This window comes from Danio rerio, chromosome 6 (assembly GCF_052040795.2).
Source record: "Danio rerio strain M-AB ecotype USA chromosome 6, GRCz13ab, whole genome shotgun sequence".
NCBI classification, from domain to species: domain Eukaryota; kingdom Metazoa; phylum Chordata; class Actinopteri; order Cypriniformes; family Danionidae; genus Danio; species Danio rerio.
Window position 1 is genome coordinate 7,816,668 of NC_141026.1, and position 15,111 is coordinate 7,831,778.

The window sequence follows — 15,111 nt, forward strand, 5'->3', positions numbered from 1 at the left end:
ATTGCTATAAATGCTCGTGTTATTTAAAAGGTACAGTTTATTTTAATGACTGTTTGTATTAAATGACAAAATTGTATTACAAATAGTATATAAATATAAATATATTCATACATTTTAATACAAGAATTGCTGCTGTGAAGAAAATATAAAACTGTGTACCGCGATGCACTGAGATATCGTAACCGAACCGAACCGTGAGACCAGTGTAGGTTCACAGCTCTAGAATATTACGAGAATTACAATTTTTTTTTTAAGCTACAGTACATTCATACAAGGTTCTCAATATCCGTTTCAGTCTGATCAGATTTTGCATTTTTTATTTTTTTTGCCAAGACTAAATACTTCAGATGTTTGTTTTTTAATAGAAAATGTGCTGAATGTAGAAATGAAGTTGTGTTTTTGCAAAGTATAAATTGAATAAAACTGACATTATTACAGCTGAGAGAGATTGAATGTTCAACAAGTAAAAAAAAAAGCACATGCATTTAGAAAAACACTAACAAACTGAGAAAACACACGTGCATATAAAAAACACATGCAAGTACAGAAACATGCTGCAAATAGCATAGACCACATCGGAAATGTGTTGAGACCCAAAAAAGTGACAAAGCCCGACTGCTAACTTTACTGTTATATTTTGTTGTCCTTTGCCAACACCCTTATTTATGGAAAATGTCCAAGAAGTCATGTAAAAATATTTTGTTGTCCTTTGCCAACACCCTTATTTATGGAAAATGTCCAAGAAGTCATGTAAAAATATATTATTTATGTAAAATAAATAACACTGTATGAAGCACTCAGCAATGAAGATTAAATGCACTCACACTATTTGAATATTATTAAGAGTTATTTTTCCTTATTTTTGCTATGTCACAACTAGGGTTGGGCCGATAGACGATGCCATCGTGCATTGCCGATGGCCGACAAACTTCGATGCTGAGCCGGCATCGCGATCCATCACCCCGCCCTACATTCATACTGATATATATCTTATTATTTGTTTGTCATCTTAATAGCAATAACGGTCTTTTCAAGAGCTGTGTTAAATGTTACGTATAGCTGTTTAAAATGTGTAGATTCAGTGGCAAACGCTGTTACCTGCAAACCCCTTCCACAGACTTTACGGTGAATAACTTAGTCATTTTCATAGCGGACCTGAAGCCACTGGAAGTCTTTTATTCACTCTTGGAAAAGTGTCAGATCATGTGCTGGATTAACATTCAGCACATGATCACTAGTAAGATGTGCCATTATTAGTAACTGTAGGTGGTTTCTAAAACGAAATCTGTCAGTGTTATTTTCATTCTTTCATCTTCAGCGCTTCACATTTTCACGGTTGTAGTCCTATCATCTAAAGGCAGAAGGCATTGATAGTGATTGACAGCTGATATTAACCAATCATTCGCGTTCAGTTATAGAGCAGTGGGCCAATAAGAAGAGCAGAAAGGCAGGGCAAGCATTGCAGGCTTTTTTTTACTTCAGCAAGTTCACATAACAACTGCTTTAATCTGTTCCTGAGTGCTGCATTTGGCATTTTTTGGTTCAAAGATGCATTCTGCATAAATGTCTCCTAAATCCGCGCAAGCGGTGAGGATTTTGCAGTGAAACAAATTTACAGTGAACTCCAAATGAACTCTCGTCTCCTCCACCAACTGTGGGAAAAAGCCATTAGAACAACACAGATCTCTGCCTATTCATGCCAGAGTCCCGCAGAAAAAAAGTGATTGACAGGTGGTCATTTGTGTGGAAATTTATTTATTTATGGTTTGGTTATGGGTAAAGCAAAGACAATGTGGGTCAGGTAGTGGAAACGGTAGGCTACAATTAATTAATTTGTTATGAATTAATTAATATTTAACAATATTAATTGTTAAATTTCACACAAACACACACACCCCTGCCTCAACCCAGTACTGGGAAACAATCATACACTCTGGCATTCACACTCATACACTACGGCTAATTTAGTTCATCCAATTCACTTATAGCACATTTCTTTGGACTGTGGGGAAAACCGGAGCACCCAGAGGACACCAACACAGCGAGAACATGCAAACTCCTCACAGAAATGCCAACTGGCCAAGCCGGGACTTGAACCTTCTTGCTGTAAGGCGACAGTGCTAACCACTGAGCTACCATGCCACCACTATTTTCAAAACATCAGTTAACTACCTCATATACACACACTTGGCTGTAATTTGATAGTCTGAAATACTGTAAATGTGATTTTAAACACTGTGTGCTGATCATTCATGTAAAGGTTTGTCTTGCAGGTCTTATGGGAGATGCTGACCAGAGAGGTGCCATTTAAAGGTTTTGAGGGTTTGCAGGTGGCCTGGTTGGTGGTGGAAAAACATGAGGTACAACACAGTATCCCACAATCCCTCAGTATCAGGAATGTCATTGCTGTAAAACCAGCACATGAATGTTTACAATGTTAGTGTAGTTAAGATAGAGTTTGCCAGCTTTCCTATGAATGTCTGTCATACATTGTCAGTAGTGCTGCCGTGGCGGACTCTGATGTTCTAAAACCCAATGAACTGCATTTCACTTGACAGCTACATCATATCTAGAATGGAACCTCCGAAAAAACCCAGATGGAATCTGTTCTTTCTACAGAGTTGAGCTGTAATATATGAAATTTCTGCACCCATATAGGAATCTGATAAATAGAAAAAGCTAATTACATATATTACATATACGTTCATATTTCGATTTCACATAGCTAGCAACATATACTTTAAAATATTACTAAATGTACCAATTTATTTTAAAAGCAATTAGTTTTTTTAAACAATTGGAATTATAAATATTTGCGTCTATGTTCAAATGCATTATATATATATATATTTATATATATATATAAATATATATATATATATATATATATATATATATATATTTATATATATATATATATGTATATATATATATATATATATATATATATATATGTATATATATATATATGTATATATATATATATATATATATATATATATATATATATATATATATATGTATATATATATGTGTGTGTGTGTGTGTGTGTGTGTGTGTGTGTGTGTGTGTGTGTGTGTGTGTGTGTGTGTGTGTGTGTGTGTGTGTGTGTGTGTGTATGTATGTATGTATGTATATATATATTATTATATGTAATATATATATTCAAATATGTTTAAATGTGAACTCAAAATATAAACCTGTATATTTTATATAATTTGCATAATTTATTCTTTATTATATTCTATATGTGCACATTTTTAAAAGTCTGAGTCAGTCCAGTCTTTTGGATCCTGAAAGCTGTATGAATATTGTATACATTTTGCAATGTGTTTTCCATTAGATTTTATTGAGAATTTTATTTTTTTTACCTACAAGGGCTTTGAATTATTCAGGTCTTTACCACCTTTTTCAATTCAGCTCAAATTGAAATTTGAATCAACCTCAGTTTAAATCATTTGAGGTGTTGAAATAAGCAATTTTCAGCATGACTGAACCATCAATCCAATTCCTAACAGATTAGTTGATTAGTTGTATGTTTGATTGGTTACTTTTTCTGCCATCCTGGCATTGTCAGAATGTATTATGGGATTGCATTCCCCAATAATGCTGTATGCGATGCTTCCCAAGAGATCTATTTTAGAAGGTCAATTATGTTGATTAACTTTTGGAACACTTTGCTGCCGCATCAAAGCTAATGATAATCTTTCGGAGCTATTACATTTCTTTTTCTTCCTGTGGGTAATGGAAGACCAATATAATCATGGATTCCATTGCTTATTTTAGTTGTCTATTTATAGCAAACTGATCTGAATTATAGTTGGGGTTGATTAAGGTGTTTACTGGAAAAACTGCCATCAGTACTAACGGAGTTGTATGCAACAGCACATTTGTCTGACATTTTAGGATTGTTGCAATGCATTATGGGATTGCAGGTCTAGTCTGGAACTAGAGGTCTGCATTCCTGCTGCTGTATCGCAGGAACCGCGGGACCCGACCAGATTTCTTGTGGTGCAGGAATAAATTTCCGAATAAAGCGAGCAAGCGAGGATGCCGTTTAAGTGTGTGTTTGTGTGTGTGTGTGTGTGTGAATGAGAGAGAGCGAGGTGCTGTGAGCAGATCTCCAATACGAACAAGACAATTTGCAAATTGTGCAACGAACAGGTGACCGCAAGCCTAAGGTTGCATATACAGTGTTGTAAAATGTGCGGGTCTTTTAAGGGGTGGGACTGCAGTTTTGTGTGTGTGTGTGTGTGTGTGTGTGTGTGTGTGTGTGTGTGTGTGTGTGTGTGTGTGTGTGTGTGTGAAGCGGAGAGGAAAAGACAGAAAAAAGGAGCGGTTTTTCGTTATGGGACTGTTTCCAGTGATGTTCCCTGTGACTGATTTTGTTGTACCACACTGAGAGCAATAAATCATTGGACCAAGTCTGAGCCTTTTATCATATTTTTTTAATTATGCACAGTAATACCGTAAACTGAGGTAAAATAGAGAGGAGGGTTTGACAGTATCAAAATTTGGAAACTGGCCAAGCCTAGAGGAAACCCATGGCAACCCGAAAAGAACATGCGAACTCCACACAGAAATGCCAACTGGCCCAGCCGGGGCTCAAACCAGAGACGGTCTTGCTGTGAGGCGACAGTGCCTCTAGAAAATATTGTAAAATGAAAACAAGTTCACCAGATGACATGATTATTAAATACTTTACAATGACTGCATGCAAAATTACAAACTTCCCTACTATATAGTATATGAAAAACAGCATATGAGCCATGTAGTATGTCGAAATTCATAGTATTCGAAAAACAGTAGGCAAGATGTATCCAGATGACCCACTGTACTACTTCCGGCTAGATTTTGTAGTGCACATCTAACCGACACTACGCAATGATGCCAAGCTGGAGTTCATGATCATGGAATGATGACAAATGGCGGATGTAGTACGCCTGAGTTTCATTCATACTACTCACATTCATACTCTATAGTACATACTTGTAGCAAATCTCAGGTAGTAAATTCAAATTTAAATATAGTACCTAGGTGGCACGGTGGCTCAGTGGTTAGAACTGTCACCTCAGAGCAAGAAGGTTGCTGGTTCGAGTCCCGGCTGGGTCAATTGCCATTTCTGTGTAGAGTTTCTCCTCATGTTCGTGTGGGTTCCCTCTGGGTGATCTGGTTTCCCCCACAGTCCAAAGACATGCGCTATAGGTGAATTGGATGAACTAAATTGGCCGTAGTGTATGAGTGTGTGTGTGAATGAGTGTGTATGGGTGTTTCCCAGTACTGGGTTGACAAATAAAGGACTAATTTGACAAATAAGGCACTAAGTAAAAGGAAAATGCATGAATAAATACATTACCTAATCGAGTAGTAGGCGAATTATGCTAATTAGCATTTGGAACACAGATCTATATCTGAATCGCACGTAATACACCTCACTATGTTTTGAAAGCTTCCCTTCTTCTTCCTGTTGGTAACAGAAAAGTATGATCATGGATTCCATTGCTTGCTTTGGCTGGTTATTTATAGCGAGCTGATCTAAAGGCTTCTCTGTGTGCGTGTGCAACTTTTATTGAGCTCTAGCACACTTTATGGAGAGTAAAGATATATTATTCCTCTCTCGCTCTGTATCATCAGTTGAAGCCATCAGTTGAAGATCGCATTAGACCACAGTGGTTTTAGTGCTGTAGGGGGGCAGCCAGGAACCCTTTTTTAGATAAACATCCCAGCCTGAAAAAAGGAACAAGTACTTATAAGAGAAAATGTTGGCGAGAGGGGAATTGGAGAGGTCAAAAGATGGATGAAAAGATATTTTGGTTTATGCTGAATTCCCAGCGGGATGAAGCAGTTTCCATTCTCTCGAGGGCTCAGGATTGCGTTTTGTGCCAGCGCTGTTTGTCAGATCTAATAGTTGGACAGTATTAGATTCCTCCATGTGCGGCGTATCAAATGGGATTGGACAAGTCTCCATTTACAGCATCTCTCCTCACATGCTCTCAAAGTTCCATTATCACGAGTGAGAACTCAATCTATTACTTATCAGTGTAAACAGCGTCAATGTAAAAGCTCTTTGTTAATCTTTATGTACTGGTTATTATATACGTACACTGTACAAAAGAATATCCATAAATTAGCCATTTTCCGTACTTTTGAATTGCATTTTGGGACCTTGATCTTTCTTCCAACAACATTTAACCTTGAAAAGTTTGAAAATGTGACTTTTAGTAACATTATTTTTGTTTGAAGTGATATATTGTCTGGGTTGGTGTTGCATATTAAAGGACAAAACAAAACTTTTGTAATAAACTGCCAGTACATTTTCTGTTATTTTACAGAATTATTTCCCTATATATTATTTCTTATACATTATACCAGGGGTTTTTCAACTGGTTTGGCCATGGGACCCACATTTTCACATGCTCATTAAGCCGCGACCCAAATTTTTAGGAATTATAATATATATTTAGGAATTATGATTCATTTGTATTTAATTGTTAACATACACAACTAGTGACAGATAAATTATAAGAAAATCACCAAGACTTACAAATAAACAATGTTTTACTGCTGTCATTTAACAAAATGTATCAAATTATAGAAATATTACAGAGTAAAAATGTCAAATACTGAAAACGGTAAATGGTTAGGGTAAGGAAAAGTTAAGTTACCATTAACTAAACTGAACTGTTTATAAAACATTAACACTGATCTAGTTGAACTGAACAGAAACCAGCAAACTGAAGTAAAATTATTAAAATAATCATAACCATTTTATAATAATCACTAGTTATTTGCCGTTCTGCTTTTGTGTGGGCTTTCTTGGCCTTTGCTACACGGTGAGCACAGTAAGATGTACTTGTACTTGTTTTGAACTTGAATATGTTAGGCACTTTTGTGATGCCCACAGCTTTTGGAGTCGTCTTGTTTGGTATCTAAATAATTTAGGTTTCATGCTCTCTTGTGAATGCATCTCACTACATATGACACACTGAGGTTTTAAGCCTTTTTTGTCGTCAATATATGTAAATCCACACTTTACATTTTCGGGGTCGTACTTGCGCTGGAATTTCATATGCTGAGCGAGTATTTTTCCCATACTGATAAACATCCGTTGACCTGTTATTGTGATATTTTTTCCATTTTATACTGTTCCTTTTACAGCATCGATGTTGTAATACCATTAAATACAATCAGTGAAATTAACTTTGGCATTCATTTAGTTGTTCAAGCGTAAAATGAGACAAAAAGCCATTTACTCGCTCCATTAAATATACTGGGGTAAAATAAATGCAAATTTTTTAAAAACATGGCGGGGGTAAATGTAATGTAATGCAGTGCTTCTTGTACAATCTGAGACCCACTTTATATCGGATATCACTCAGGTAGTGGAGATAGCTGATTTTTAAAAGAAAACAGACCTTAAATGCGCCGTTTTTTGCATTGCATATAGTTCGCCGAAAGCTCTTGTCCCAGGTTACTGGCAAATTAAAAGTCCCATTAGCAAGCTTCGGCATATACCAATGGTACAGTTGTCGCACGCGCATTTCAAAATAAAAGTCCGATATAAGCAAAATAAGTTGAATATTAAACTTTTGTTGTTTTTTGATCACACACTCCACGACCCACTGAAACTGTTCCCGCGACAGTTGAGAAACACTGCATTATACTATTTCAAATGACTAAAATGTCAATAAAAGTCACTTTGTTAAATTGTAGAGTTGAATTCTCAACATCAGAAATCGACAGAGCAGAGATCAACATCCCATAATGCAACTCACAACTGGAAATGCAGAAACTTTTAACTAACAGATACTTTTCTACAGTGCATATACTCTTTAAAGATGGAGATATACGATTCATTTGAGTTGAGATGTAAAATAGGGATGGGCGAAATCCAAAAAATATATCACGGTACTTTCCGATATTTATTGCGATTATGATATTAGTGACTAGCATAAGTATCAATTGAGAGACAAAAAAAGTCCTGTATCTTTAGAGAAAAGTATGACTTTTCTTATTTTCTTATTTATGTTATATCTGGATTATTGCTTTAAGCCATCCTGGATGTTTTATAACGGGTGTCAAACTCAATTCCTGGAGGGCCGAAGCCCTGCACAGTTTAGTTCCAACCCTGCTCCAACACGCATACCTGTAGGTTTCAAACAAGCCTGAAGGACTTAATTAGTTTGATCAGGTGTGTTTAATTAGGGTTGGAACTAAACTGTGCAGAGCTGCGGCCCTTTTTTAACTGAGTTTGACACCTGTGTTTTATAAGCATAAAGTATATTTAACATTCATTGCCATCACTTTGGCTGGTTGAAAATTTTTTCCCAGATAATAATTCTTAGAGGGTTCGACAATAAGGATGGTCCAATATGCATGCAAAGGCGTTCTTAGAATTGAGAAGCAATATGACTGATAAAAGTAATTGCGTTCGCAGCTTCGCAGCGCGAGCAAAGCAGGTGAATACAGAATGAGAGGATAATCACTGATAAACAGCTGAGGTGATGCAAGCGAATGTTTATAACGCGTGCACGCTCCCGTTTCCTTTCGTGAAGCAACTGTGTCTAGAAACACAACTGATGTAATCGGTTCACTTTCAAATAGACTAGGCAAAATTTATCAACATGCACCCACAGTCTTGCTGCTTTCAAGATTTACATAGTTGACTTATTGTAATTAGCGCTAGTTGCTTTCGCTTTAACCATTTTTAAAACAAATCAGTTATGTGTCTGACAATACCAGTGTGTGTGATCATCCTTTCATTATCACATGGTACTTTTTTACCTGCTTTTTTTTGCGTTATTATGATTTAATAAAAAAAAATTTTAAATAACATTGCTTTAATGGGATATTACTCCCCATTTATGTTTAGTTAACTGGTGATCTGGGACCTTTAGTCAGGACAGATTCCTGTGCATATGTTTTGCTTCATTTTGAGCTCTGAAAGTCATGTAAAATAAAAACTAATTGTAATACTATGAAACCATGACCCATTTGCTCAATTGATCAATTGATTATTGATCAAGCTCATACACGACAAACAAAAAGTGAAATGGATGAGGAGGCATGTGGAGATAACGCAAAATCTAAATCAAGTCATTTTAGCATGTCAAAGTCATATTTATGTGTATAAAATATATTTTCCCAACAATAAAATTGTGGCTAGTGAAAATGGTGAGTGGCTAGTAATGTTGCAATGCAATTGACCTAGCATTTATAACTGTTTTGAAAACTACAAAAAAGTATGACGTCTTCCTTATTTTGTGATATAAAATCACATATGATCACAAAAAGGAGCAATTTCACTCACCCGACTGATGTTATGAAGTAAATTTAAAATAAATGCCAGGTAATATGTTTGTAAGCACGCTCAAAAACGCAAAACTGTATTGCACACGTGCTAATACTGTAATATAAAGTCAGAATAATTCACCTTCCTATGATTTTTTTTTCTTTTTTAAACATTTCCCAAATGAGATTTAACAGTAATTACACAGTATTTCCTATAAATTTTTTTCTTCTGGAGAAAGTTTTATTTGTTTTATTTCGGCTAGAAGAAAACCAGTTTTTAATTTTTTTATACTATTTATGGTTAGTATTATTAGCCCTTTTAAGCTATATTTTTTACATTGTTTACAGAACAAACCACTGTTATAGAGTGATTTGACTATTTATCCTAACTTGCTTAATTAACCTAGTTAACCCTTTAAATGTCACTTTAAGCTGAATACTAGTATCCTGTAAAATAGTTAGCTACATATTATTTACTGTCATCATGGCAAAGATAAAATAAATCAGTTATTAGAAATGAGTTATTAAAACTATTATGTTTAGAAATGTGTTGAAAATAATCTTTCCGTTAAACAGAAATTGGGGAAAAAATATTTAGAGTGGGCTAATAATTTAAGACTTCAACTGTATATTGCAAACAATAAGATATCGCCCACCCCTAATGTAACCATAGCCCATGGGAGAGCGCATTGCAGCAGTTGCTTTTGGGAGCTTAAACTGGACTCATGCTAAAATTAGGATTTTATGTAATGGCTGCTATAATGGGTTTTTGAACTGGATTCTAATGCGTGTGCATGCGTCTGTGGTATTTGTGTGGGTTATGTGTTCCAGAGGCCGACCATTCCCAGCAGCTGCCCCGCCAGCTTTGCAGACCTGATGAGACGCTGCTGGAATGCTGAACCCAAGGTACTTGAATGGGACAGGGCCGAAAAATCAGATCATTTGATGATCGGGATCATTGGAATCCTATAAACTGTTTACATGTAGTCATTCTGCGGATGCTTTTATTAAAGAATACTTACAAATGAGAAGCATCAGATGTAGCTGTTAGTTCAAATTAAGTGTGTTTTGCAACAGTGATTGTTCACACAAAAATGAAAGGATTACTCACTGTTTACTCTCGCTCAAGTGGTTCCAACTCTTTCATTCTGTTGAACACTAAGGAAGATATTATGAAGAATGCTGTAAACCTGTAACCATTGACATTCATAGTAGGAAAAACAAATACTATGGTGGTCAATAGTTACAGGTTTACAGCTTTCTTCAAAATGTCTTCATTTGTGTTCAACAGAAACTCATAAAGGTTTGAAACAAGTAAAAGGTAGGTAAATGATGACAGGATTTTCTTTTTTCGGTCAAACTATAGCTTTAAGATTTAAAATTTAAGTAGTATGCTTCTTTGTGAACATGTTTACACTATATGTGAATTCAGATTTGCAGACATGTTTATTAAAATTGATTTACAAAAGCACAAATCAAGCAAGGTAATACTTTCTGTTTTAGTTAGAGGGAATTTAGTTTGTGTGTGTGTGTGTGTGTGTGTGTGTGTGTGTGTGTGTGTGTGTGTGTGTGTGTGTAATCAGATAGGTTGTTTGGCAAGTATTACTTAAGCGTAAACAGGCTTTTAGATATCAGTTCAATGAGGTCTCAAAGATTCCAAGAGAAGTGTATGTAGTTTTATTCAAATTGTAATATTTGTTTTAAAATAACAATGTGTGAAAAACTTGAAACTCGACCTTTCAGATGTTGTCTATTAATTAATATCTATGTGAAAGACACTTGATATTTTTGTTGGAAAAACAAATGAATGTGATGTTTATGCTCATACTCTAGAACTCTATTATATGATAATAACAAAAGTTTACACACACTGTATAAAAAAAACAGATGTTATGTGACTAAACTCTTTTAGGTAAGTTAGGATTATCACATATGTTTCTGTTATGCTTAATAGCAGAATAATGAGAGAGATGTTTTTTGAGAAATTGTTATAACTTTTCTTGAAAGTCAAGCTTATATACAATAAGATTATTCTGCCTCTGAAAAAGCTCAGATGATGATGTCAAGGTTTTTTAAGTTTCTGATTGGCTAATGGACAACATTTGAGTTGGGTTCTCCATTTGGAGGCACAACTGTAGAATAGTATTTAAGGAAAACCTCAAACACACTGTTTCCCTGTGTGACAACATGGGTAAATCAACAAGCCAGGATCAACAAAAAATCATACTGGGAAAAATACTATTTTTTGAAGACATGTCCTGTGGTCTGATGGAACTAAGATTAAACTGTTTGGCCATAATGACCAGTGTTACATCTGGAGGACAAAGGGGAAAGCTTACAAGCCTAGGAACACCATCCCAACTGTGAAGTATAGGGGCGGCAGCATCATGTTGTGGGGCTGTTTGGCTGCAGGAGGGACTGGTCCACTTCACAGCATAGATGGCATCATGTAGAAAGAACATTATGTAGAAATACTGAAACAACATCTCAAGACATCAGCCAGGAAATTAAAACTTGGCCACAAATTGGTCTTCTAAACAGACCATGACCCTAAGCATACTGCCAAGTTAGTTAAAATGTGCTTTAAGGACAACAGAGTGAAAGTTTTGGAGTGGCCATCACAAAGCCCTGAGCTCAATCCTATAGAACATTTGTGGGCAGAGTTGAAAAAGCTTGTGCGAGCAAGACAGCCAGCAAATCTGACTCCGTTACACCAATTCTGCCAGGAGGAATGGGCCAAAATTCCTTCAAACTATTGTGAGACGCTTGTGGTACCCAAAACATTTGACCAAAGTTATACAGTTTAAAAGCAAAGCTAAAAAAAAATACCAAGGAAATGTATGTAAACTTTTGACTGTCTAGAAATTAATAAAAAATTCTTTAAAAAATTCTCTCATTATTCTGGCATTTAACAAATGTAAATCATTTAGGTAATTTTAACGGACCTAAATTAGTAAACGTTTATATAATGTACCATCAGACTTTTTTTTTTTTAATTGTCATTTTCCCTTTTTTTTTTTTTAGAGTGTATGTTCACTTCTGGTTTCAAATGTGAATGATTTTTTACAAGTGATAAAAATGATCATTTTACATCCTCATATTACTGTCATTAAGACAGCTACCTCCTCAGAAAGGAAGTTAACATTTGGAGACAAAAATACTTTGAGTTCACTGGTGTGTTACATTTTGCTGAAGAATGACCATATTAAAGATTTACCGACCTGTTGTGTCTAGGAAAGGCCACAGTTCAAACAGATCCTGAGTACCTTAGAGACCATGAAAAACGACAGCAAACTGCCGGATCAGTGCAACTCCTTCTTACATAACAAAGCAGAGTGGAGGTATGTACACTTCACAAGTTTATGATTTTTTCTTTTGTCATTGTTGTTTTTTTAAGAAATTGCTTATACATCTAAACATTATGGGTGTACTCAAACCTGGCTAGATTGGAGCATTTGCATCAGAACCTGGCTTGGTTTCTCCTTTAGTGTGCTTCATTTAGGCACATGTGAACAGCAGTCATGGGTTAACCTGAAGCAAAGACAAAGTGAAATGCCTGATTATAATTTGTTGATAAGAACATATTTCACAATATTATAAATAGACAAAGTTGTAACAGTTTTAGTCCCAGTTTTGGAACAAAGCAAATGATCTGCAGTTAAATGCCATAAGGATGATTTTATTTGTTCACTATTAAGGTTATAAGCATAAGGATCAAAGCTACTTTTCCTGTGGCATTTTTCAATTTATAAGAAAAATAAGATCTGAATTAAACATGGCCTGAAAATACATCAATGTTTTGCTCTGAAATGTAATATGTACATGTCAAAAAAATTTGTGAAGCTGTTACAATAATTGTATATTTTGTCTCGTGTCTAATATGAGTCACTATCTATCTTTATATATATATATATATATATATATATATATATATATATATATATATATATATATATATATATATATATATATATATATATATATATATATATATATATGTGTGTATATATAGATATATATATGTGTATATATATATATATATATATATATATATATATATATATATATATATGTGTATATATATATATATATATATATATATATATATATATGTGTATATATATATATATATATATATATATATATATATGTATATATATATATGTATATATATATATATATATATATATATATATATATATATATATATATATATATATATATATATATATATATATACATATACATACATACATACATATACATACACATAAACTTTTTTATATCCATTCATTTTCTTTTCGGCTTAGTTCCCTTATTAATCTGAGGTCGCCACAACAGAATGAACTGCCAACTTTTTGCCAGGTTTTGTTTAATTAAAGTTTCGAGTTGTAAAAAAACAAGAAACAAATGAAGGAAACAAGCACAATAAGTGCTCGACCTGGACTGAGCTGCAGCGCATGGAGGGAGAAATGTCAGAAATGAACTGAGAGGAATGGAAAAAGACGGAGGGGGGAGGAAGAGGGAGGGTGAGACATTCTGGAAACGCTCCTCATGAGAGTGGTAGAGAAATCAATTCTAGAAGGAGGGAAGTTTTGAGAGTGTGTGTGGAGAGATTTTGGCAGGGGCTGATATGGCTTTTGAGGGCAGAGGGGTTGAGGAGGGGGGCATTCTGGCCTTCCTCAACATACCTGTTTATAAATAGCCACACAGAGCTTTTTGTGCAGGGCGTTTTGGTGTTTAGCCTACAGTACCACCTGCTGGCAAACAATAGAAATTGCAGGTAAATGTTTTTAGATCAAAGGCGCAGATTGGTTTAAAGCAGGGGTGGCCTATCCTGTTCCTGGAGATCTACCTTCCTGCAGATTTCAGTTACAACCCTTATCAAACACACCTGTCTGTAATTATCAAGTGGATTTCAGATCCTAATTAATTGGTTCAGGTGGGTTTGATCAGGGTAGGAGCTAAACTGTACAGGAAGGTAGATCTCCAGGAACAGGATTGAGCACCCTTGGTTTAAAGGAACACTACACTTTAAAAAAAAAAAAGAAAGAAAAGAAATTGGCTAATTTAACAAGTCAACAAGAGTTAAACAGTTAAGTTTTACTATTTTACCATGGCAGCAAAAGTTGCTTAAATGTTATGTTGTAAATAGAGTATTGTTCATCTCCCTAGACCAAGGGTTTTCCAAACTCAGTCCTGGAGGGCCAGTGTCCTGCAGATTTAAGCTCCAACTTGCCTCAACATACCTGCAAGGATGTTTCTAGAAAGCCTAGTAAGAGCTTGATTAGCTTACCCAGGTGTGTCTGATTGGGGCTGGAACTAAACTTTGCAGGACACCGGACCTCCAGCACGGAGTTTGTTAATGGCTGCCCTAGACAATAACTAGATTTTATTATCCATCAGTCTTAGTACACAATGTATATAAAGAAGAATCTGACAGATGAAAATGCTCTAATCTAATTCAATGATTTATGCTATGCTAAGCTAAGCTAAAATCTGCATTTTCCAAAAAAAACAATGGAGCGTTCCTTTAAAGTGCGCTTCTTATTTCTTTTGAACACAAAGATTTGGATAAATATTGGAAACCGGTAGCCATTGGCTTTCACATTTCGAGAAACCAATATGGTAGTAAATGAGTACAGATTTTTAAAAAGAAATTCAGTATATCTGCTTTTTATGTTTAACAGAAGAAAAAATGACAGCTTTTTCATTTTTGGTTAACTATCCATTTAAAGAGTCCCAGCTATGTGATTTCTTAGACTCCTGATTTTGTTTTATACTGTAGGTGTCCTATGAAGGATATACAACCATTTAAGA

At 35.0% G+C, this 15,111-nt stretch overlaps 1 protein-coding gene across 6 annotated transcripts in view; it reads left to right on the forward strand.

Annotated features, from left to right (window-relative positions):
- map3k20b (mitogen-activated protein kinase kinase kinase 20b) overlaps window positions 1-15,111 on the forward strand; it is a 43,286-nt gene that overhangs the window by 20,772 nt on the left and 7,403 nt on the right. For 5 of the 6 annotated variants that reach the window (NM_001366971.2, NM_212842.3, XM_087255330.1 and 2 more), the window contains exons 8-10: window positions 2,274-2,360; window positions 10,123-10,197; window positions 12,526-12,632. In NM_001366971.2, coding sequence (NP_001353900.1) covers window positions 2,274-2,360; window positions 10,123-10,197; window positions 12,526-12,632 — 269 coding nt within the window. Of the gene's footprint in view, window positions 1-2,273; window positions 2,361-10,122; window positions 10,198-12,525; window positions 12,800-14,284; window positions 14,328-15,111 lie in introns of those variants that run through there. The other variant, XM_087255333.1, reaches the window with a different exon arrangement.